The sequence below is a fragment of the Juglans microcarpa x Juglans regia genome, chromosome 5S, assembly GCF_004785595.1.
Source record: "Juglans microcarpa x Juglans regia isolate MS1-56 chromosome 5S, Jm3101_v1.0, whole genome shotgun sequence".
NCBI classification, from domain to species: Eukaryota; Viridiplantae; Streptophyta; class Magnoliopsida; order Fagales; family Juglandaceae; genus Juglans; species Juglans microcarpa x Juglans regia.
The window spans coordinates 27,386,612-27,412,803 of record NC_054603.1 but is presented as its reverse complement, the minus strand read 5'-3'; the positions used below and the strand labels follow the sequence as shown (position 1 = coordinate 27,412,803).

Sequence of the window (26,192 nt, the reverse complement as noted above, 5' to 3'; positions counted from 1 at the left end):
CAAATGGGTTAAGGAAGGCACTTAAATCCCAAAGTAGTGGGCGCGTAAGAGTGTCGGATAGTAAGACTTTAAGTGAAATGAATATTAATATGTTTATTTCATTTCATTGAATAGGAATTCATTTCAAGATTCAAAGAACTTATTTGTAAAGCATCGAGGTAAGTAGCTATGACCATGCTCCTTACACACAAAGCACTCTTATGAAAAAGTCTCTCTCTCTCTCCCTCCTTCCAAATGTTTCTCTTATGAAAGAATAGATGCATGTATAGTATTATGTATAAGCCTTTCTTGATAGCCCCTGTTAAGTACCCTATTAATTACCATTGTGTGTATGTAAGGTAATGCATCATGAAATTTTATGCATGCTCTCTCTTAAATAATTATGCCTTACTTATATGTAGCATGACATGAATCATTCTTTTTAAAGAAACGCATACGCATTGGCACTAAATGAAGATAATGAAAACGTTAATTTTTCTAAAGAAAGGAAAGCAAAAGGAATAAAAGCATGAATGTATGAATGTACGTAACGGCCACATGTATGAAAAGGGTACCAAATGAATGGGCAGATTGTAATACCGGGTAAGTAGTACTGGTAGTGCACCCAGTGTTGCCCCCTATGAAAAGGGATTCCCAACCTGGGGCCACAGGCAGGATCCGGGTCCAAAAGACCGCTAACCCCAACACACGGGCGTAATAGTGTGTACTGGCCCATAAAAGTGAAATGTAAAGTAGTGTCATTTCTAAGAAATGTTATGCATGAAAGCAAGTAATGTTTATGCATGAAAGCCTTGTCAAGAACTTGCAATTGTCTATGTATGCATGTTTTCAAAAGAAAGATTATGTGATTAATAAGTTAACGGCATGGTGTACTGCTTACTGAGTATTAGACTCACTTTGTGTTTATGTTTTAAACGTTCAAGTATGAACGATGAGGCTGGGGAGCTAGGCACTGCTGAGGAAGGAAGGGCTGATGCTTAGAATTCCCTGTTGGTTCAATTTTAATGATAATAGTTATGTCTTTATGTTTTTATGATGGGTTCCATGTTGGGACGTTTTGTTGGTTTGACTTTAATACAATATGTCCTTGGATGTAAGTACTATGGTGGGGTGATGGTAATGGTGTAACTTCTATAGTGGGTTGACGGTAACTCCACATAAGAAGGTTAAATGCCTTTTTGTATGTGTTGTGGGGACGGAGTCTCCTTTTTATTGGAACTAGCGATGTTTTTAATGAATGAATGGACTCTGAGAGTCCTTTGGGTAATATGTTGAACAGATTGTCTATCATGTGCTTGCTTTTAAATTAGGAATGCAGTGTACATGCATGACATGTTCGCGCTTATCCCTTTACCCTCGTAGAAAAAAAAAATAAAATAAAATATACAGTCTAATATTAATAAGGAAAGAATAGGTCTCTAGTCGCGATCCCGTCCTAGTAATGGGACGGGGTTGTGGCAGGTCAACAAGCAAGTACAGCCTTAAGGTGGACCGGCTTGCTTCACGACGAAGGCTAGTCCAGTTTGTTGATTGTCCGACATTACTTTCGAGACAACATAGTGTGGTCGAACATCTTTTGCTTATATTCCAACTGCTCAACATTACTTTTGAGAAAGCATCTTCACTAGTAGACGCTGGGTGTTCACGCTCGTGCCATAACCATTGCCAGCAGGCTACCTTTGAGAACGAGCCTTTGAAGTTAACATGACTCCGAGCTCTACAACAGTCTGAAATGGACCCAGAGGGTCGACGGGCTCCCTAATCACTTCCCATGGGTTACAACAGACATACTCTAACATTAACCACAATTTACATCGGAAAGGAAAGTTCGCCAAACATCATCGAAAACGAATATGTCGGAAGAACGGACGCCTTTCGACAAGACTTAGGCTGAGTCCAGTCAAACAAACTGCTCGCCCCTTTTTATCATTTTTTATATAAAAAGTCGGTAGGTAGGAAAGGTCAAGGACTGCCCAACCTCCCATGTACCCGAATAGGTGGGCAGATCAGGGACCACCCGACCTCCCAGGTGCTCGAACAGGCAGGAAAGTTCAGGGACTGCCCGACTTCCCAGTTATTTGAATAGGCGGACTACCCAGCCAACTTTCGTACACATTTTATGTGCTTACCTAGCCGAGCTACATGCTCACACCCTACCCGTTTCGTGCCGTTGAGCCTACCTCCCGCTTACCTCGCCATTGCCGACCAACTTTCGTACGTGCTCTGTACGGTCAAGTCTACCTCCCACTTATCTCGCTAAGACGTGTACGCACCTTACGCATGTTACGCGGTCAAGCCCATCTCCCGCGTTTGGAAATCTTTACTACTTAACGCAAGAAGAACAAGTGACCAGGGCCAACTCCCGAAATTTATTTCTCTACGAATGGAGGCGGATCAATTTGATTACATATTTTACCTTTAAAAGATTCTCAAGATCACAAACTGCCTTTAAGAGCATTGGTATTGGATTGGCTATTTTACTCTTCAAATTTTGACTAATATGTAACTTTTTCACTTATAGCTAATCATTTAAAACTTACAGTCTACATTGGATTAGTTATCATACTCTCTATAATAATAAAATATTATTATTTTTTATTTTTATATTTTTATAATTAATTTTTATTTTTTAATTAATTCTATTTTCATAACCTCCTATAATCACCTATAATTTCCAATAATCATATTCATTTTCATTTAATTAACACACTTTCCAAAACATAACCTTGAGTTATTGTCTCCCTAAAGAATATGGGTGGGGTGTTACATTAAATTTTCTACAAGATTGCTTTCTCACATTATCACGGTACTCATGTTTGTTAAGTCAGTAATATAACAAATTATTATTCAATTTTGTTATTTTATTCGTTTTTACATGAATTCTTTACTATTTCCCGTCTATGGATATTGTGTCAATACCCAAATTTCCATGTTCAGAGATACTTCTACTAGGCAAAAAACTGATGCGAAGTTCCAAAGAAATCATCTTTGTGGAAAAGTCTGAAGTCATTTGCAGATGGATTTGTCAACATCTAGAGAAAAATGTAAATCTTTGCCAAGGTAAATGGTTGGAACTTATGGAATTTTCAAACTTTTTCAGGGAAGTGCGGATACAACTTCAGCATCCAATTTTTTTTCCTTGCTTCTTTTAACACACTCCTCACATGTTTCAAACTACCTAGTTGCAGGGAAAACAGATACAACTTATGAAAGAAATTAGAAAGAAAAAAATGAAAAGGAAAACAGAGAAAAATGTTCTGAATATAATAAACTCAACAAAGAAAGAAGAGGCCAGGTTCACCCTTTTGAGCCAGACAGTTTCATTTCATTATAAGCACAAGTTTTGCCCTTTACAAAGTGGGAAGATGAAGGATTAAACAACCAAAAGACTTGCACTTGTTTTCTTTTTTCTTTAAATCCTTGGCCAAGGATCAAATCTCGATTACCCCATTCAAGAAACAAAGATTTACCTTTTTGAGTTTCTTCGATTTGGGGAAACTACATACCATCAAATAATTCAATGGACAGCTCGGGGAACTCAAACAACATCAACAAAATCAAACCCAAACATCAACAAAATTAAACCCAAACATCAAGAAAATCAAACCCAAACAATAAGCCAATGTGGAATCAAGGCTAGAGTTTCGAATCAAACCCAAACAATAAAAATCAAGAGTATAATATCAAGGCGAGGGTTTTGAATCTTACCGTGTGCTTGTCGTGCTGGAGAAAAGCTGCCGCTGCTAGAGAGTGCCGTCGCGGGAGAGAATGGTTGCTGAAGAAGAGAAAGAGGGAAGAAGAGAAAAAAAAAACTAGAAGAAGAGAATGAAGGAAGAGACGCAGGAGAGGGAAGAAGAGAAAAAAAGATAGAAGAAGAGAACGGGGGAAGAGATGCGAGAGAAAGAGGGAAGAAGAGAAGAAGAAACGCGAGAGAGAAAGAGGGAAGAAGAAAGAGAAAGAAATCGCGGGAGAGAGAACTGAAATTAATAAACAATGTATTTGGAGGTGAAATAGTTATTTTCATCTTTGAAGAAAATGATAAAATTACTGTAGATAATATTTAGGATGAAAAGTGTTTGGCTAATTCAATGTGGGCCAACAATTGATAAAACTAGTTAAATTTAGAGATGAAATGTTATTTGAATAATCCAATATAAATGCTCTAAGAATCGCAAGCAATTATGAAGGGGTGAAATACATCAGACCCAAAATTACTTTCAAGACCTAGCCCATCAAAGGGGGCCATCACTAGAAGACAAAATGAGCGAGAAGGAAAGAGGACAAGAAGGGACTATGGTTAAGGGTGTCAGGAGAAAATGGAGGTGTCAGGAAAAAATGAAAAATGAAGAGACGGTGAGAAACTCAAAGCAAACATCCCTCACCACTACCAAAGTGCACGCATGAAGAAGGTCAGAGAAAAGAGGCATGGTGCCTACAGTTTCGGGGACTTCCAACTCTTCGATTCTTCTTCGACTACTTCAATATGAGAGATCCAAAGAGAACGACTTTTCCAGTAAATAGATCTGCAGCTCATTGTATAGCGAGAAATAAGAGGCTATGAGAGATTATAAACAAACTTATTATAATGAAATCTCTCCTCCCCAAGCCCGCATGGACGTAGGTCTAATGTCGAACCACGTAAATCTGTTTGTTCATTTTTTTTCTTATTTCATCTGTATTTACATATTGTTCATCACCGTGGATGTATACACGGGCACCGTATAACCATACCGGACCACTGTTAGGGGCTCTACACATCACTGATCTAGGCCCCGACCATCTCAGCACGTTCCAAAAATGGATCTTTCTCCCCTTCCGAACTATGCATTTTTTGACGTTAACACAATCCATCTCTAAAGACCATTTCCTTCACAAACAGACCCTTCTCCATTCAAATGGGTCAAACCAAATTATTGAACCAAACCCAGAAAAACATTAAAACAGTAATCTATTATGTTTAGTAGATAAATGAAAAATACAGAATGAAGAAATGATGAAAATGGGAACTTTAGAAAGACCAATAAGATATTATCTTCGGTTGTACTAAATTGAGCTCACCTTAATGATTAAATACAACATTACATTTTCAAAAGTTGTGAACATTAATCTATATGATGTGAAGCTTTTTCCATGGAGGTATCAAGCACGTCATGATATCAGAAATCCCAAGTATCTATGGCATCAAAAGGAAAAGCCCATGGGCAAGATCTAACATTTAGTTCAGCTGCAATCACTGCCAAGTAGTGGTAGAGAAGAAAAGGAAAAGGTGTCAACTTGACCATCCGCGATCAAGCCCATATGCATCCATGTAACCAGCTCCATGAGCATGAGCATGACTATCATGGTGGTCATGGCCGCCATGAGCATGGTGATGGTGATGGTGATGGTGATGGGGATCATCACTGCTTTTTTCATCATCAAACATCTTCTGAATATGTTCTGGGATAATCTCTTCCTCAACTTTTCTGACAGATTTGGGTAATGAGGAAACAAATTGAACAATACTTTCAGCTACCATATCAGCTGCATCCTCCTGAAGATCATAAAAACAAAGAGCTTATGGGAATCAGAAACAGCAGGTGAAACATTATGCAAAATCTCACTCTATACTCTTCCTCACTCTGCAGGCTACACCATGCTCAATCCAATATCAAATAATGATAATACTCCAAAGTTATGAAATCCCAAGACTGGAAGATAAATTAGGTTATAGAAAAAGGTGAACAATGAGAGAATGCTCAGCCTGCTTCTGAACCTACTTTGGGAAGCAACATAATTACTTTAGTTCTAATATACAATAATTAAACACCTCATATGTAACTCATGGCACTGATGAACTTCTTAATAACATTTAAAATTTTCTGTGATTATTCTCATTGACGTGACAACAATTTTTTATTTATTTTTTATATGTAATTGACGTGACAACAATACCCCATACATTGTACGAACTTTAATTCGGGCAGACGTCAAATCATTCTTTACCTTGGTGGGGTTGAGCCCAAAACAAATGCAATACACCAAAATCCCCAGCCCCCACCCCGCCCGCGGTTCCCAACAGCAAATCAAATGAAATAATTTATGTTAACCATGATTGGGATTCTAAGATAACTGTAGTATAAGCTAATAATGGTTCTGCCCTGGGTTTATGAAGAATGATAATGAACAGTCAAACCTTGTATGGGGAGACAAACAATTTACTTGAAAAAGTAATCATATTTCTGAGTGAAGAGAACAGTCCTGGGCATCGCAAAAAAAGTACGCATGTAACTGTATCAATAACAGGTCCAGGCTTGTAATTCTATCTACAGCAGGTCCACTACTCCAACTCTATTAAGAAATCCATCAAAACGTGGACAGAAAAATTGGACATCTTCCCAGACCTAAATTGCCAAGCAATCTCTAAGTGGAACACTTTAAAAGCTGTATCGGGTTGCCACTGATTAGTGACATTGTATTTCAGGGCAAGCCTAGAGATGGCCTCCCTCATTGAGCAAACAAAAGTTGAACAACACTAGTATACAATCATTAAAGAGTCAAAAATCTCTATTTGATGTGCCATATGGAGTTCTATTTTCTTCTTTTCCTTCTATTGGAGGGGCAGGGGAGGAAGGAGATTCAAATTTCTTTACCGATGTCAAAACCCTCCCACCAATTATTATGACTCAAATACAAGAAAAACAAGCAAAAAAGAAGAAAGTTACTTAATAGATTGAATACTCACATGAGGCCACCGCCCACCAGAATGTGTGGCAAAAGCTGCCTGTGGAAGTGCATCAGCAACACGATGTCCCTCTTCACTCCATTCTTTGGACCAATCACTAGACCAAAGAACTTGCATGGGCATATCTTTTAAACCATCTGAACCACCCCACTCAGCTATATTGAAGCTTTGATTCATCTTCCTCCCCATACCCACAACAGCTCTCCTACCATCCCTTCCCCTCAAAAGAAGTCTATGTGCCTCTGCATCTGAAACACCAATCCCCCTTGAACAACACAAGTTTATAAACTGTGTATACACAATCGAAACACCCAGCACGACCTCCCTAACAACTGGAATTTCTAAAATCCACAAAGGCAATGCGCCTATTGCTTTAGAATCAGTATCGATAAGCGTCACACTCCTCACTAACCCTGGATTCTCCAAAACCCAATTCCCACCAAAGCCCAAACCAGAATCATGCAAAACCAAATGCACAGGAGCCAGTCCCATTGTCTCAACCACTTGCCCCAACACCCTCCCAATCTCATCAGGATTCAATTCAATTGGCCTAATGACCTTCCTCTTTGAAACCCGGTTCCCAATTTCCTCGTAAGGAATCTGCCCAGTCTCAATCACCTTATCAAATGCCCAAAACAAACCCTTTTCTTGGATTTCATCATACACATCCAAAAGCCTGCCAAAAACTCCATTCCCTCCCTCAACAACCTCTACTACTGACTTATCGGAAAACCCGTTTCCAGGTAAATCAATAGCAACCACATGAACACCTTTTGAGCCTAAAATACTGATAACTTCACGAAAGGAGTAGGAACTAAGACCCAGACCATGAACTAACACAACATTCTCAGACCCAACAGGGCCGTGTTCCATAGTAAAAACCTCAATGGGTGCTTGTTTTGGGCTTGTTTGGACCTTAATAATGCGACCCTTCGAGTAGTGCTGACGAAGATTATTGGGTAGGCTTAAAAACCAAGACTTGGGGTCTTGATGAGGGCTTAGATAAGAGAGGGAGATGAAAACGAGGGTGGTGAGGGAGACTAACAGGGTGAAGTAGAACCAGAAGGTAAAGGGGTTGGCAGTTTGGGATTTCGAATTGGGAGTTGAAATGGGTTTGTCACTTCTGGGTGGTTGGGTTTGGGAGTGTGATCTCTTGGGAGATTGGGGCTGGTCTTGCTCTTCAGTTATAATCGCCATTGACAAGTTTTAGAGCTTTAAAAGCAATTACCTATCTTGGATGTCTCTTGTGACAGGCGGCAATTGGAGGAAGGTGGTGATACAGTGCTCTTGGGATCTTGACAGTGGCTGAGACTTCTTGTTCAATGCCGTGAAGTCACATCAGTTGGTGATTAGTCAATTTGCTTGGGACATGAGACTTTAGATCTGAAATTTGGAATGCAAATGAAGCAATACCCAAGAAAAACAAACTCACACCTTTAGACAAACGGCACAAAAGCAAAAACAGTTTTTCCAATTTACACTTCACAAAGATAGTGTAGAGTATAATGTGGCCGGCCAAAGCAAAGAACTCTGAAGGAAAAAAGAGAAGCTTTGTTTAAGTCGTATAATCCATAATCTAGATGGAACTACTTGTTTCACATGCATATTTCATCTCCAAAACACATGGATAAGAGGTGAAAATAAAAACAAGATAAAGTGTAAAAAATTCGAAGGAGAGTAAGATAAAGTGTAAAACAACACCTAAAATCAAAGAGCATGCTTGCAAATCACAAAGGTTAAACCTTCTCCCCGGTTAAAGATGATAACTTGGTAGAAAAATACGCACAAGATGCAGGTGTTTCCGTTTTTCTTGGTTACCGCTCAAGCTTCAAACTTCAATTTTCTTTGATTTCTCAGAAAGCAAACACGATTAAATATTGGTTCCACGGCAACCCAGAAATACATAGGTAAAAATAAATAAAAGTTAAACCCGTCTTTAATTTATCTTCAGATCAATGAAATTTGATATTTACTAAAAAATAATTAATCTTAACAGAAAATAAAACTAGAGAGAAAAAGAGAGAGACCTCGCATTGTGTATAGCGTCATCGAATTGACGTAAAACTCTGGTACTCCATAGCAAACGATTAAGATTAATGAGATAACAAGGGAGGTTTTAGGAGGGTATTGGGTAACATAAATTTCAAACACTTCGTTTCGAGCCCGAATCCCTCAGATCCAAACACATAACCATTGAATCGAACACACAGAGAACGCAGTCCGACAGACTTACCTTGATTGTGACCGGCGCCTTTCCGGACGAAGTATCACTGAGCGCGCTTAGTATTGAAGATTTCGATCTTCTATCCTACCTATAGATACCCTGGCAAAGGAAACGAAATGCATGTGAGGGCGAAAGGAAAGAGAGAGAGAGAGAAGTATAGATGCAAACTGGAATAGCAAAAAATAAATCAGAGACCACTGCCGGAGAATGTTATGAATCAGTGATCGCCGGAGAAATAAAGATGAAGAGTGAAATGACAGATTCCAATTTTCGTGTGCGAGTGTGTCAGAGACAAGGAGTAGTGAGCGAGTGAGCGAGCGAGCATGCGCACCGGCACTGGGATAGAACTACGATGACCGAAATTGTTTTCGGTTGACTCATTTTTCAACAGAAATTAAAAAAAAAAAAAAATGCTATTATATGTTCACTGCAGTTCACATTTCAAATCCAACTCTATTTTTCCATCAATCTTTACTATTGTTATAATTGTTGGAAATGTTTTTACCCAAAGTTTAAAATTTGGAGAGATAGATATAAAAAATAATTTTATTTTATTTATTGAGTATTTGATATTGTGAGTATTACCAGCCTATATTATGTGTCTAACTCTTCATTCTCATTCGGGGTGGGCTCCGGCTTCGGAGTCGGAATGTTCATCTTCAAATAGGGTTGAAACTAGGTTGAGCTTTGGTTCTAACTTCAATCAAGAGCGGACTCGGACTTCGATTGGAGCGTCAAAGTTGAAGTCAAGATTGGAGCCCAACTCGGAGTTGGGTAGTCCAATGTTCCTCTCTGTTGGGTTGGGCCTAAAGAACTTAAAAAAAACTTAAGAAAATGATGGGCTTTTCTATTACTTTCTATTACTGCATATCATGTTGGTTTAAACCAATAATTCCATCTCTTACCTCTTTAAACTCCACGAAAGAGGAAAAAAAAAAAAGGATGATTATTAGAGATGATTAATAGAACCAACAAATAATAATAAATTAATAATAGATGATTATTATTAGAACTAACAAGCAAACATAACACCTAAATTCATAATGTAAATTAAAAGATATCATCATCATCAATAAAGTTTAAATTATATTATTATAATCCACCTATAATAAAAAAGCAAATAATCAATATAGATAATAGATTCATAAATATTAAGACGTAATCATGCAACACAAGATTTTAATACATACCCCTGCAAAGTGCAAACATCACACAAGAACACCTCACTAATGAGTATTTGTAATCATAGACGAATATTACAATTACAAGTTATAACTCCCTCCGGGACTTCCTCCCATAATCCAATCAATTTAATAACCAAACTACAAAGTTACAAACCAGTGAAACCAGTGACTACAACCATTCAAATGTTACATAATATCATAATTAGATTATTAGGTCTCGTTTAGTTGGTTAAACAAATCATCTCATCTCATCTAGTTATTATAACTTTTTCAAACTCTCACAAATAATATAATACAAAATTTAACTTTTTCAAATCTAAAAAAAAATATTAAAAAATTATATTTTAACAATATTTTATTCAATTTTTCGCTTTCATCTCATTTCATATCATCTCATTTGTGTAGTCAAACAAGGTCTTACAATCTCAACTACAGTTCCATCCAAATGCATAGTTCCCACAAAGTTACCAACTCTTACTCCAAGTTTCTTGTATTGTTTTGAAAAATAAACAAAATTATACATTACAATACTTAACTTAATAGCAAAGTTAATATAAAAGTTAATGATACCAGTTATAATTCATCTACTGGACTCCCTCTCATAATGTCACTGTCTCAGTCCTCCACAAGTATTGTGGGATTCACAGATAGGTCAACAAAACAATCCCCACAATGGTGGCACATTGCTTGCGAGTTCTCATGATCATTGTCAATTTTCGTGAAATGTCTCATGTCCATGACCTTCTCTTATTAGGTCGTGGTGGTCGACCGTGACCACACTCCATTTCTTCTGATTCATTAGGTGCGGGACCTTCAAGTACTTGACTACTTGCAGAAGAAGTAGTTGTAGATGTGGGTCTAAGGATGGATGTCCCTATCGTCGGGATAGGTGTAGGCATTGCAACATCCACATTAGTACGATCGTTTGGAGTATGAGTGGCATCCATCTGCTCTGAACAGAAAAGGCTAGCTAGATAAATAGGCTACAACTTGTCCAAATAGTGCAAACACCAGCCCATTGTCCATCACACAAATTTCCCAACACCATCCCACTGCTCATCACACAACTTGCCCAAATCATAGGAACCTCATCCTAAATAACTGTTAGCACAAGAGATTATTCTGAAAAAAAAAAAAAAAAAAAAAAAAAAAAAAAAAAAAAAAAAAAAAAACCAGGCCAATATATAAGGGATGTTTGACCAAAATGTTCATTCTAACAAATTCAAAAATTTACAAATTTATCATAAGCCATACAAAGTCATAAATCCATTCTAAGCATTGGCAATGGACTAGCCATTGCCAAGTTCAAGTCTAAATTGCGTCCAATTCTAAGATAAAATCCCAGCATTGGAATAGACAAAGTTATATTTTCCTAATTTGAGCTACAGTAAATCCCTCTCGCTAGTCATAGTTGGCGAGTTCCTGTAGAAGGATCAAACATATATTTTATTATTTCCGTCCAACTGCCCTCTCTCTTTCCCTCGTATTTCCCTTGTGTTTTCTATTTCCTCATATTTGCCCTCATTTCTCGTCTTTCCCCTTTTCCTCGTCATTTTTTTTTTCTGAAGCTCTTATTGCATCTTCTCTCCCTCGCTCGTCTCTCCCTCTTCTCTCCATTTGCTATTTTTCTTTTTTGAAACTCCTCTCCCTCTTCTTTCCCTCGCTCGTCTCTCTCTCTTCTCTCTGTTTGCCATTTTCTTTTTCTGAAACTCATCTCCCTCTTCTCTCCCTCTACTCTCTTCCTCAATCGATTTTCTCTCCATTCCTGAGTCGATCTTCCACAGTTGTGCAATTTCCTCTCTCTCTCTCTCGGCTTGGCTCAAGAACGCAACACTCTCTCTCTGTTTAGATTGGTAAAACTACTGAAACTTTATTTGGATAAGTTTTGTATTGAGTATTTTGAGTATGAATTTGTTTGGGTAAGATGGTTATTATCGTTGTTGATTTTTCTACAATTGGTGTTGCTGATTTTTCTGAAGTTGGTGTTGCTGATTTTTCTTCAGTTGGTTATTATTGCGTCCAGCCAAACCTCCTCTCAAAGTCTTAGAGCTGAGCCCCCATATTTTTTTTTTGTGTTTTCGATAACTACAATCTATTGTTTCTACTTTCATTTTTTTGGGTTTGTTTGCTTTTCGTGCATGGCCATTTTCTTGTGTCTCAGTCTATTGTTTTACTAGTCATTTTGGTTATCGATTGGTTTTGTGTTCGCTATTGGTTACTTGGTTTTGTATCGTTGCTGCTGTTGTTGCTTTTGTATTAATTCTGGGTTTTGATTTGAGCTTGTATCCAACATGAAAAGATAATGTTGGGACTTTCTTATTTACTAGTTTATATGTTTTTATGTAGAGCCTCTCTTTTTTAACGTGTGCATCACCACACCTCTATTTTTTTTTTACGTGTGCATATGAATCAAAACACCTTTTTTGTGAATCATGTAAAGGATGGACTCAGACATGACTGACTGGGTTGAAGTGGCTCTTTGTTTCATCTCAATTCACAATTCATTTTCATCTCTACGGAAGTTGATTATTATTGTGGACTTGTTCGGCAACATCAATTTGAAGTTTTTGCAAAACAGAACAAGAAGTTTATTTCTTTGCTATTTTTCTTTGCAAAACAGAACAAGAAGTTTATTTCTTTGCTGTTTTTCTTTGATATTTTTCTACATATTTCTTTGCTCTTTTTCTTTGTTGCTGGATTTAAATGGGACTGTGTTGGTATTTATTTGTGGGACTCTTTTGTATTTGTACTAAGTTTGGGACTGTGTTGCTGGACTTGAATGGGACTATGTTGGTATTTATTTGTGGGACTCTTTTGTATGGGACTGTATTGCTGGTTTGTATATGGTTTGTGTATGGCTTGTGTATAGTTATGTTTTAGCATACAAGGACACACATACTCCACTGATGCATTACTTTTATTTTTGATAAGTTACTCCATTGATGCATTACTATGGAGATGCATAGCAAAAAACAAATAAATGGAGCATTTAACACATGTTTGGGATCTTTGTTTTCTCCCTTTCATTACTATGGAGATGTTTTGGGTTGCTTTGGGTTGGGTTGCTTTGGGTTGGGATGCTTTGGCCGATAGTTCCCCATATCTGGTCTGCCATGATAACCTTGTTGATTGTTATTTTTTTTACTTCACATTTCTATCCAATTTTCAGGTTCTTATTCTATTTTTTTTTTCTTGGCAGGTTCTTCTTCTATATTTTTTGTAACTTTTATATTTTTACTTCACATTTGGAACTTCTATATTTTTTGTAGATAAAAAATAATAGGTTAAGGAAAAAAATTAGTTGAGAAACAATAATTTAAGTTAAAATTAAGTTATTAATTAACATATGGTTAGTATAATTACAAAATATGAAAAAAAATTAACAATAATATTATTAAAAAAATGATATTATATTAATATTTGACTAATCTAATGGCTAGTCCAATGTGGATTCATCTAGCCAAAGATTAGTAGTTTAGATTCAGAGATGAGTTGAGATTGGTTGAGATAGTTTGTGAATAGTAGAATAAAAGTTGAATTATTTATTATATTTTGTATGGTAATTTGATAAAGTTGTTTTGAGATTTGAAGTTGAATTGTTTATTATATTTTGTGTGAGAATTTAGAAAAGATGTAATGATGAGATAAGATGAGTTGAAGTGAGTTTTGAATACAAACGAGACGTTAGCTATATCCAAAACTTAAAATTCTAGTTAAAATTTGGACTAGGTCATTGCTCTAACAAATTCACAAATTTTGCCAAATAACAAATTCATAAATTTACAAATTCACCAACTCTACCAAACAAATTCGTAGAGTCATAAATTCACCGTAAGCCATACATGAAGGTGTTATAAACAGCAACTAGCAAGCCACGGAGCGATTTAAGAGGGAGGTGAAGTTGTCCCCGAATCTTCAAGCCCTAAAAATTAAAAAAATGAAAATAAAAAAAATTGACAAACCCTAGGCAGCTTTAAAATCAAGTGAATAAATAAAATGAAACTTCATTAGGGCGATAGAGACCACATAGAGAAGGGAAGGGTGTCACATTGGACAGCACTACCCATGGTGGGGCTAGTAGGCGGCAAGACAACGTCATGACACAAAGAGGACAGACTCAAAGAAGATTGAAGGGATTCAAGAAAGTGAGGGGTAGGAGGGGTCCAGAATTTTGAACCCTTTTTATCAATGTTTTGAATATCGTACCGGACAGCGTACCGGTCAAGGTACTGGAACGAAATATTTCGGTACCGGTACCGTTTCGAGATAGCGTTTCGGGATAGTCGATCTATAAATAAATTATATATATAAATATATATAAAAATTATATTCTAAAATAATAGTCTATATATAAATAAATTATATATAAATACATATATATATAAATTATAAATAGTCTAATCTGAATTGAGGGTTAAAAAATAAATTTGTAGTTTGAAAAAACGAAAAAACGAAAAAAAAAAAAAAACACAGGCCGAAATATCGGCCGGTATCGGCCGAAATATAGGCCGGTACAGGCCGAAATTGAGGCCGGTATGACTAGTACCGGCCGATACGGCCGGTATTTTGGCCGGTACGGAACAGGTATAGTACCTGTACCAGCCGGACGGTCGAAACGAAAAATTTCGACCGTACCGGCCGGTACGGTACGAAATTTAAAACTTTACTTTTTATAGTATTGAAATTGAATTATACAAATGTAAATAAAATAAATAATTTAGTTAACAGAAGATTGAGGTTGTGTTTGGATATTTAAATTAGTTGAGTTGAATTGAGTTGAAATAATAAAATATTATTAGAATATTATTTTTTAATATTATTATTATTTTAAAATTTAAAAAAGTATTAAAAAACTATGTCTTTTGTCTGGATATACGATTCTCGCTTTCTCGATTTTCTCTCTTCTTTTTCTTTCAACTCTGTTACTTCTTTCTTTTTCCAACTGAGTAAATTTATGACCGATACATGCATGTGCTTCCGGTTCAGGACATTTTATGCAGGTTTAGCATTATTCCTGCTATGCTATATAGCCTATGATGCTTTTCAGATAATTTCCAGCATAGTTATGGTGAAATTAAAAAAAAAAAAAAAATCACTGATTTCCGGTGTCATTTTATAATATTAATATTTCTATATAACTCTTAATTTATGAAAAAAATAATAATAGAACAAAAAATAAATTGAAAAAAAAATATTATTAAATTTATAATATTTTATTATTATTTTGACTAATATATAAATAATTCAATATGAAAATAAGTTTTAAGTAGAATATCCATAACTTTTACAAACCATAAAAATATAGTGCCATTGGCCAACTGTTAAACCATCACAAAACAATAAAATAATAGGATAAAAAGAGCATTGTCTTCTTCAAGGATACAGTAAAATGTCCTGAACATAACATGATAGCTTAAAGTCATCCTTCAAAGTGGCCAGGGAAGTTTCATTAGAATTATTTCTCTTTTCTCTTTCTAGTCATAGAGTTCTGATCATTTTATTTATTACAACCATTTATTATCGGGTAACTATTTCAAATCATTTTAATGACATTATTGAAAAAGTTCAACCGTTGCAAAGAGAATAGTGTGGCATGAAATAACACAATTTGCAATTGACTATAAAATATCATATTTATTTGGATTAATTATACTTTACTCCCTTAAATTTTTATTCAATTTATAATATACTTCTCAAACTAATAATTACATCAAAGTAGATCCTTGAACTTTCAAAACTTCCTGATTCTCCCTTCCGTCTACCATAAGCGTTAAATTTAACGGAAGTTCACTGCACATGCTACTCATGTGTATAACATTCACTATAAAGATGTAATTTTTATCTAATTTATTATCATTGATCATATAAAATATAAAATAATATATGCTATTAATTAATAATAAGTAATAAATCATTAAATAATTTTTTATTAATTTATATATAGTTAATGAATATCAAATAATTTCATTGTGTATATAGATTATTCATATTTGCTTGTAACTTAGGTATAAAATAATTTTATATATGGTTAATGATTAATGATTTATTATTAATTGATAACATATATTATTTTATATTTTATATGGTCAATAATAATAAATTCGATAAAAATTACATCTTTGTAATGAATTTCCGTTAGATTTAACGCTACTGACAAATGGAAGGGGGGAATTGGAAAGTTTTTAAAGTTCGAGAGTCTACTTTGATACAATTATTAATTTTGGAGATACATTATAAATTTAGTAAAAGTTCGAGAGGGAAAAATATAATTAATCCTATTTACTATAAAAGGCTCATTCAAGTCTAAAGGATAACTTGCCGAAGGCATATGGCCTGATGGCATGACACAAGTCTAAAGAACAACTTATATAAACTACCTTGGCCTAAGATGGGGGCATTGGTTGACTCGTTTTCTGAGTGATTTTCAAAGCTAAGTTAGAACGTGTTTCTAAAATGCATTTTAGACCCTAAAATTTAGACAATTTGCAAATCGACCCCCGTTTTATTCCGAACTTCATATAGTATATTTACAATATGTTTCTTACTCACTTAAGGACTCACTTTCATTTAATACACATTTTAGGATATCAAATACACAAGAGGGTTGAAACTTGATTCTTTATATACTTACACTCTTGTTCCTAATTTTTCTCTTTCGCGTTCAATGATTTCCATCTATTTACAAATCACATATATACTTCCTTTTAAAAGTAAAATAAAACGAAATAATTAAATAAAATTTAAAGCTCAAAATGCACATGGATATATAGCTCGACCTTCATGCCATTTTTCAATAAACAAAAAGTCACAACCTTTCCTTCAACCTAGGTGTCAAGCCATTCTCTTATTAGCCTAACCCAAATTAATGCATACATCATCTTTATCACATTTTTACGACTAAATAATTATGAATCTTGCTTAACGACTCAAGACTTCTTAACATTTTATAACACATCTTTACTCTTGTAAGTCACATTGATCGTGCATGTTCAATGCTTAACCTAAAACCTTCTTATACTCTAAATCATTATATTAAAAAACACTCATGACTCATGCATATGACTGATTGGAGGGCTTGGGAGGCCAAATTCAGAGGCCTTGGGCTCGGGGTTGATCTGCAGATGTTGATGGGGGTAGGGCCATGTGAATGTTTAAGAAGACTTTACAAGATGGCAAGCTATGACGGGAGTAATTGGAGGCGAGGCTTTTGTCACTTTGTGGAGTGCTCGTGCCACATGGGCTGAAATGATGGGGAAGTTTCAATGGTCAATCTTCATTTGCATGCCAAGTGGCAAGTTCGCGAATGCCACGTGGTGCCACTTCATCGTCGGACATTTGTTTTTTAGTATTGCTATAGAACAGTCATTGCAGCTTTGCACACATTGAACACACTACATGGTTGCTTCTGGTCCTTTAGTTTTTTTTTTTTTTTTTTGTGCAAAACGCACCAAACACACCAGACCTTCCCCTCTCTCTCTTCCTCTCTCTCTCATCAGATCTCTCTCAACCCTTATTGACTCTCTCTAGTCTCTCTCTCATCGACTCTCTCTCTCATCTTGGACTCTCTCTTGTCGACTCTCTCTCATCTCGATCTCTCTCTCTCATCTTGGACTCTCTCTCTCATCGACTCTCTCTCATCTTGGTCTTTCTCTCATCAATAGCTCTCTCTCATCAGCTTTCTCTATTGTCGAGTCTCTCTCTCTATCTCTCATCTTTGCTCTCTCTCTCTCATCAACAACTCTCTCTCTCATCCTCTCTCTCTCATGTCAGCTCTCAATGGTTGCTCCTGTTTCGACACGTAATGTGTGCAATTTGGATACCGCAAACAGTGGCTGCTCCCAAGACTTTTTCTTTGTTTTTAACCTAAATGTTCTATATAGGACTAAGCCAATTTGTTTTTATTCAAAATGATTCCTAATTGAAAATTGAATTTTTTAAGTTTCTCTCTCTTTTGATTTCTCTATGCAATTTAGATAAGATGAGATGAGATGTGATGAGTTGAGATTAAAGTTAAAAGTTGAATAAAATATTATTAGAATATTTTTTTGATATTTTTTTTTTTTGAAATTTAAAAAAATTGAATTGTTTATTTTATTTTGTGTAGAAATTTGAGAAAGTTGTAATAATTAGATGAGTTGAGAGGAAATGTGAAAACAAACAAGACTTAAGTTTACATCAACAGCTTGAGGGTAACCTCACCATGGAGACTCATTGAGAGTCTCAACTGCACAAGCAATTGCTCAAGGGTACCTTTAAGATTCATGGAGACTCCAGCGTGTCAAAGCGAGAATTTGATAGTCACGTCATTCTTATCTTTTCTTATCTCATATCAACATAAGTCAGTACCTTCACCCTTACTACTTTCTATTTTATCTTTGTTTTTTATCTCCACCGCCCATCTCATTTATTGTCCTTGATCTATGTTTCCCGCTAATTGGCAAACACAAAAAACAAAAGCAGGAATATTATTTCACATAGACTTTATTACTATTGACTATTTGTGTACATAGGCCACACCAAAGTTGGAAATTAAATGGTCTGATGTGTAAGGGATTTTCCCCCTCAGGCTCGCTAGTCCCAGCAAGCCTGAGAATAGCAACTAAGGGAACAAGAACCAAAGGCCCTGCCCAGAACAAATAAAATCTCCAACTCAACCCATGGGTAGACTCATCTGGACGCAACCTACTTGAGGGAACGTGCTGCAGGGGATGAGACTCATCGACTTGGAAACCCCTCGAGTAGTGTCCAGCTCTTGAGTACTTGTACTTGTAGTGGGTGTAATGTATGGGGGACCCTTGATCCTCTGACATGAGGGACATCAATGGATCACCAAGGATACTTGCAGGGAGAGAGAAATCAGAAAATCACACCGCATTGATAGCACCACTACCCAAACTACACGCCACATTAATGACGTCATCACAGAGCCAAGCCATATTAAAGGACTCTGACAAAAGGAACGGTACCAAGGACACGGATTCCAAGGGGGCAAACACGATCTGTCTCCCCCTAAACTTACGATATAAATAACAAGTCTCAAGTACTAGAAAAGCTCTTTGATCCCTAGACTCTTTCACTTATTTGCAAACTTCCAAGAGAGTTTACTAACTTTGGCATCGGAGACTCCCCTGCCCAAAGGCCGCCCACTCCGAGTTGCCACATTCCCTACCTTTTGCAGGGCCAAGTTCAGAAGACCTGAGTTGTTAGAGCCTGACCCAAAGGCTTGCGAAATACGATGTTAACAGTGGCGCCTTCTGTGTAATACTTGTAGATCTTATGTGTACTTCACATGCTTGTGACAATCCATTCCGGACAGCTCAGAAGAGACATAGGGGAAGCCATGGAAGCAAGATTGAAAAATATAGAGGAGTGGGTGACGAAGTTGACCGACGAGGTGCAAACGCTTCGTAAAGAAAACGAAAAACTCAGAAAACCTCAACAGGTGCAGGATGAGGAAGCAGAGTCTAGCGATAGTGGGCATATGGGGTCCCAAAACACACAAGTTAGAACAAATAGGGAGGAGGAGCAGAAGAACATGCAGGACGAGCTTTGTAGTCTTAAAGGAAAATATGAGGAGATAGCAAAGGAGGTGGTTACATTGTCATCAATGGACCAACTGCTCACAAGTATTATTCTACCCTACACGGAGGAGGTGATGGTTGTGCCCTTACCACCAAAGTTTAGGATCCCAGTCATCGAAATATACGACGGAGGAAGGGACCCTCTTGAGCACCTGGAAAATTTCGGGGCTCATATGACGCTGCATGGCTTCCCGAGCGAGATGGCATGTAGAGCATTCCCATTGACCCTGAAGGGACTGGCTCGTGTATGGTTCGGGTCTTTGGTGCCCAGATCTGCAAACAGTTTTGGCAAGCTAACCAAATTGTTTTTTACTCAGTTCATATAGAGTCGAAAGAGGCGGTGCCCGGCAACGTACCTTCTCACCATCAAACAGCGGGAGGACGAAAGCCTAAAGTTCTACCTAGCTTGGTTCAATAAGGAGCGCATGAGCACTGATGTCCAAGATGAGAAGATAACCTAGGTGGCGCTTCTAGGAAGAGTTTGACCGCGATCCCAATTTATGGCTGAACTGGCAAGGAGGACTCCCGTGATGTTTCGAAAGTTCATGGATCAAGCCGACAACTTCATCAATGCGAAGGACACTCTCCCGACCCTGACGGAGCCAAGAAAGAAGGAGTTGGAGCGAGCAGAGAGGAAGATGAAGGCCCTGACTAAGGCTAAGGCCCATGAGAAGCCGGAAAAGAGTTCCCAAGACAAGAGGCAGGAGGAAGCCCCGACAAGGAGACCGGGACCTTGGGTCGACCGGCCTACATTCACCATCCATGAGGCCAACACTTCCGCTGCCCGAGTAGAGGATGACCATGGTATTGCACACCGCTACTGCACATACCACAGGTCCACCTCACATAACACCAAGGATTGCTTCTCCCAACAAGAAAGGAGGGAGTATGCCGAGCGGACAATGTAGTGCTATCTCCCGGCCCAGAGACTTGAGCAAGAAAGAAAGAGAAGGTCTAGAGAAAAAAGCATGAACCAAGTCGATCAGAAGAAGAGGGAAGACATCCCCTAGCGGCGACAGCCAACGCAGGGGCTGCAGCAAGATCATCCTCGCTTGCCACCACGGAGAGGGTCCTGTACCCCAAAGAAGACGCGCTAGTGGTGATTATGTTGGTCGCCAACTCCATCACCCGTAGAATTCTCATTGACAATAGGACTTCTGCGGACATCCTGTTCAGTGAGGCCTTCACTAAAATGGAGATAGATGCTGCTTGACTCCATTAGGCCCCCATGCCATTGAAAGGCTTCTTTGGGAGTATGGTTCAGCCTGTGGGAACCATCACTATGTCAATCCTCGCTGGCAGCGCCCCCTACATAGCCTCGGTCATGGTCGACTTCCTCAATGCCATAATTGGAAGGCACACCCTTAATAACTTGCGAGCTATCACATCAACCTACCACCTCAAGATGAACTTCCCAACTCCCCGCAGAGTGGGAGAAATTTGATGCGTACAAATCTCGAAAAGAGAATGCTACGTCCAAGAGTTGAAACAAAAGGATGGTGGGCTTACCTTGGACGGCTCCAGGAAAGAATAGGCCATGTGCCGCTTAGAGAGCCCTGACAAGCCTTCATCTGCAACTCACCCCAATGGGCTTGAGGGGAGTGAGGGTGCATGGCCTAGAGGCAAAGAGCAGAATGAGTGAAAGCTCCCCGACCTAAAGCTCTGTTCCCCCTTATTTTGTAGTATGTCATTTTAGTATTGTAAATTGTTGTTATTTAATGAAATATGTGATTTTCTAGGACAGTACAATGCACCTACTCCGAACTTTGGTAATATCAACCAAACGCCAACAAGAAAATCTAAAACTAAGGAAATCAGCAATGATAAAATCATAATTGGATTAATGTTTACCTTCCCTGCCATGTCAGCAAGAGAGAGCAAGTCCAGTCCTAAACTGCTCGAAGGATGTACCTTCTGCGAGGTCAAAGGTAGCTCTATCCCTCCTGTGATGGAGAGTGGATCCTGCGCCCCCAGAGGCCCGAATAACTTATCCCGACCCCCATCATAGTGAAAAGCGGACCAGCCACATCGCTATCTAAATAAATTAACTCCCTCGCGGGATACCAAAGGTAAAGGCAGGCCAAAGGGTTGCCTTATCCCTCTTACGGCAAAGTGCGGGTCAACCCTCGGTGACCCAAAAGCGAAAGCTTACCTTCCTTGCGAGTGTCAATAGGCGGGTGTGGGTTTAGTTACAAACTACCCAAACGACGTACCTCTCGTAGAACCAAAGAGGGATAACTAGGCCGAATGTTGTTCTACCCCTCCGGCGATGGAGAGCGGGTCATGCCCCCTAGCGGCCAGAACAACTTACCTCAACCTCCGCCGCAATTAAAAGTGGGATCAGCTTCAGCCTGATCCAATACTTACCTTTTATGCAATGTCAATGAGCGAATGCGGGTCTAGTCTCAAACTGCCTGAACAATGTACCTCCCGTGGGGTCAAAGGGGAAAACTAAGTCGAAGGCTGTTCTACTCCTCCCGCAATGTAAAGCGGGTCATCCCCTCGGCGACCTGAACAACTTACCCCAACTCCTATCATGGCAAAGAGCGGACCATCTATACCGCTGTCTGAAATTACCTCCATCGTTGGATACCACAAATAAAGGTAGGCCTAAATGCCTTATCCCCCATGCGACAAAGTGCGGGTCAGTCCTCAGCTATTTGAAAATGAAAGATTTTACCTTCCTCATAAGCGTCAACAGGCGAGAGTGGGTCTAGTTGCAGACAGTCTGAAAACTTACCTCCTTGGGGGTAACAGGGATGAGTCGAGCCAGAGGATGCTTGGACCCTCCCTCAGAAGAGAGCGGGTCTTGCCTTTAGGTGGCCCGAATACTTACCCCGATCTCCACTGCGAAAGAAGAGTGGGTTCAGTACCAGCCTGGCCCAAATCCTACATTTCCCTGCGATGTCAACGAGCGGGAGCAAGTTCAATCTCAAACTACTCGAACAAGTTACCTCCCTTTGGGGTAATAGGGGCAAGTCAAGCTAGAGACCGCTTAGACCCTCTCACGGAGGAGAGAGGGTTCGGCCTTTAGGTCACCCGAATACTTACCCTAATTCCTATCGTGGCGAAAGAGCAGACTAGCCTCACGGCTACCCGTATGAAAATTGTGACAGCATGTCATAGAAATGGCATGGAGAATCACTCTACCCATCCATGATGATCGACATACGATAAGACTCATGCACCCAAAAATCACAATTACTACTAATTAATACCATTCAAACTCATCATCTCAAAATTACAGTGTTAAGGTAATCCATAAATATAACAAAGAATACATATTATTTTTCATGTAAAAAAAGGGGAGAGTTACAGAATATGCAAAGCATATCCTTACAACATATCCTTACTACATATTCACAAACATTCACACCACATTCCTACTACATTCTTAGAATAATCTACCTGAATAGTATTAAAATACTTCGGTGGCGCTGATGCTGCTCCTCCTGTCACTTCCTTTGTAATCACTTGCTTTCTTTGAAGATTCTGACTCCAAAGAAGATCAATCACTTTACAATTTTAAAATTGAGATTTACCCCTTGTCCAATGCCTTTTATAGGCCGGGACAATTACATTTCCTTCTTACTCTAAGTATGTTTGAATATGAGCCATTTGATCTGGCCATCAATTTATCCTTTGGACTTGAAGAATTGTAGAGATCGATTGATTGATGGGACAAGGTATACACAATCGTATAACTTTCCTTGAGTCCAATCCAGTAGTTATCCCCCTAATAAGGATCTCTTATATGGCGAAGGACCATACATTTGAGATAAGACGATATAGCCTGCAGGTACATGATTTTTTTCTCCACAAGCTTACTCTAGATGTGACGTCTCAAATGGAGTATGGACTTCTGCATATGACACTTGCCACCTCCTGGACATCTCCTCATTATCCTAGAGAGCCCTTGCATCTGTATCGGTCTTGTTCTTGACCGTTGGTCGCCTTTGTACTGCAAGCCTCCAGCATTGAGATAGCGAGGCTTTCTACAACATGCTACTTGACTTACTTTTTCTTTGGTCGCAGACTGTCCACCCAGTTGTGGCCTCTTCTTTGCATGTTATCGAATAAATCATCCTTAGTTGTCCGGTGCTGAATCTTGTCTGTCAGGCTTTCTATATACTATTGCTCATCCTACTCTTTGGACTAGCTGCATTTTGCATGAGAGCTGCCTTGTCTTCCATAGCACCTTGCCCACGGGAATGGGTCTCTTTCCTTTCTTCACAGGCTTCACATAAAATTTGTTGAACATTTTTTTTTACTAGTAATAGATTTGTAGGAACTTTTTTTTAATAGCCTTTATTGCGTTTTACATTACTGAGTCTTGTGTCTTGTGTTTATCTTATCCTATCAAAACTTTATCAGGCATTTATTTACATGGACAATGAGGAATACAAAAGATATTGAATTGAAAATATCAACTAGGAAATTCTTATCCAAGGTTTAAATTTTTCCTATCGTTTTGACACTATCATTATAAATTAGTTCCTCCATCAATATTCCATCAAACTTTTCTAATGGCAAGTTTGACATGTGGCTTTTAAATCACATCATAACCAATAAGCACATGACACTTGTTTGTTCGAAATAAGTCTAGCATCACATCAAAATATAAACAACAAATAATAATAATAATACTAATAATGAAAAAAAATAACCCCACACAAGCAATCAGCAAAAAGTTTAGATGATGTATTTCAATTGGGAAATAAGTAAGTTATAACCTAAAGCAATCAATACATTTTTTATGCAAAATAACCTGGAATAGTGAGATTAGGTTTCATACAAAGGATAGGAGAATATTACTGATGATATCTATTCTATTTAAAAGTTACAATTAGCTTGAAGAAGCAAGAAATCTAGATGCATAATAAAAAGCAGCAGACAAATTAATTAAGGTCCCACTCAGGCTGCCTCCTCCCATGGGCATGCAGGATAAAGATGAATAATTAAGGTGGTCCAGTCAAATGATAAAAGAGTTTGCTTTAAGCTCCTGTCTTAGTATTTACTATTGGAAGGAAGCAAGATAGGTTGGTGGATGTATTGATAGTGTTAATTCAAATAAAGTGGTGGAGTGCTAAGCCATTTCTTTGAGTGTAGTGCAAGCAGATCTTTTGAATCTCATATTGTTGATGATCACAACTGTTTCCAAATTCATAGTCATGGACACTTAGGTCATTTGAATAGTGAGATGAGATGATTTTATATAAGTTGAATAAAATAGTATTAAAATATTATTTTTTTAATATTATTATTATTTTATGATTTGAAAAAGTTAAATTGTTAAATTATTTTGTACTTAGATTTATCAAATTTGACACATAACATCCTCTACTAATAGTTTGAGGATGTAGATGTTTGGGTAAGAGTATTTTTCTTCTAAAGTAGAATAGTTTTTTTTTTTTGTTTTTTTTTTAATCTAGGATACAAAAATATAAAAACTTAAAAACTCAAATTCTTTCCTCAAATTCTTTCCAAACATAAAAACTCATTAATTTGATATCTTTTATTATTTTTAAATAAATAATCTAAATAATAAATACTTAAGAAATTATATAAATTCATTACTCAAACATCTTTTATAGTGGGACCCACATTTACACAAAAATCTATAAATTTTTCCATTCTCTACTTCTTTAACTATTCATTATTTTGGTTTATAATGTCATGTTTAATATGGAGACATTTCAAAATATATCTAATCATGAATATAATTTTTTTTGATAAATGAATAATGACAGTTTCTCTTAAAAAAAAAAAAAAAATCTATTTATCACCAAATAGTAGTTATTAGTGCAAAGTGTAAAGCATATGGGTGAATAATGTATCTAATCCATGTATTTTTTACCATAGATTAAAATGCATAAAGCATTGAATCTCAAGCATTGTTGTCAATTTTAGGTCTCGTTTGTTTTCAGAAATGAGTTGAGATTAAAATTAAAAAGTTGAATAAAATATTGTTAGAATATATTTTTTAATATTATTTTTGTTTTGGGATTTAAAAAAGTTGAATTGTTTATTTTATTTTGTATGAAAATTTAAGAAAATTGTAATGATAAGATGAAAGGTTTTCAAAGTTTTCAAAGTTTTAGATTTTAGTTTTAAATAGTGAGAGGTTTTCAAAGTCTTGATTGGGTTTTTTTCCTGCCCCTTATAACTTCTTCATTATAATTATAGTTAGTCGTTAACATTCGAAAATAATTAAGGTAAAATATTTAAAAAGTGAGGAAGTCAGATGGATAAATAATAGCAAGTCAATAGTTATAGGAAGATAAATAGTTTTTTTTTATTATTATTATTTAGTTGGAGAAGTAACAATAAAAGTCATTATTTTCCTCTCAAGTAAATTAATAACCATGAATGGTAAGAGGCATTTTGTCTTCAATCTTTTTTAATCTTAAATATAAAAAAAAATGAAAATAAAAAAGAAATCGAGTAGATTTATTATGGTAATAAGGACGAGAAGTGTT

The 26,192-nt window shown here is 37.2% G+C and overlaps 1 protein-coding gene and 1 long non-coding RNA gene across 3 annotated transcripts; one reads left to right on the top strand and one right to left on the bottom strand.

The window, feature by feature from the left end:
• The first annotated feature begins 780 nt into the window (after positions 1–780).
• Positions 781–24,799, top strand: LOC121266937. Its single transcript, XR_005940944.1, has 4 exons — positions 781–1,093; positions 10,968–10,978; positions 11,982–11,985; positions 24,790–24,799. It is a non-coding gene; the product is annotated as an uncharacterized LOC121266937 (long non-coding RNA).
• Positions 5,039–9,350, bottom strand: LOC121266936 (protein AUXIN RESPONSE 4). 2 transcript variants are annotated; one of them, XM_041170794.1, is made up of 4 exons: positions 8,958–9,318; positions 8,752–8,790; positions 6,725–8,107; positions 5,039–5,533 (listed from the first exon to the last, which is right to left on the bottom strand). In XM_041170794.1, the coding sequence occupies exons 3-4, from the start codon at positions 7,919–7,921 to the stop codon at positions 5,270–5,272; spliced, it is 1,461 nt and encodes a 486-aa protein (XP_041026728.1). In that variant the 5' UTR covers positions 7,922–8,107; positions 8,752–8,790; positions 8,958–9,318; the 3' UTR covers positions 5,039–5,269. The 2 variants fall into 2 exon arrangements, with proteins under 2 accessions (XP_041026728.1, XP_041026729.1); XM_041170795.1 differs by lacking the exon at positions 8,752–8,790 and having other exon boundaries at positions 8,958–9,350.
• Positions 24,800–26,192: the final 1,393 nt, after the last annotated feature.

Coding starts and splice junctions, on each gene's coding strand:
- LOC121266936 (XM_041170795.1), bottom strand. CDS start 7,921: ATGGCGATTATAACTGAAGAGCAAGACCAGCCCCAATCTCCCAAGAGA. Junction 5,534..6,724: donor CTGGTGGGCGGTGGCCTCAT/GTGAGTATTCAA, acceptor TATGATCTTCAG/GAGGATGCAGCTGATATGGT.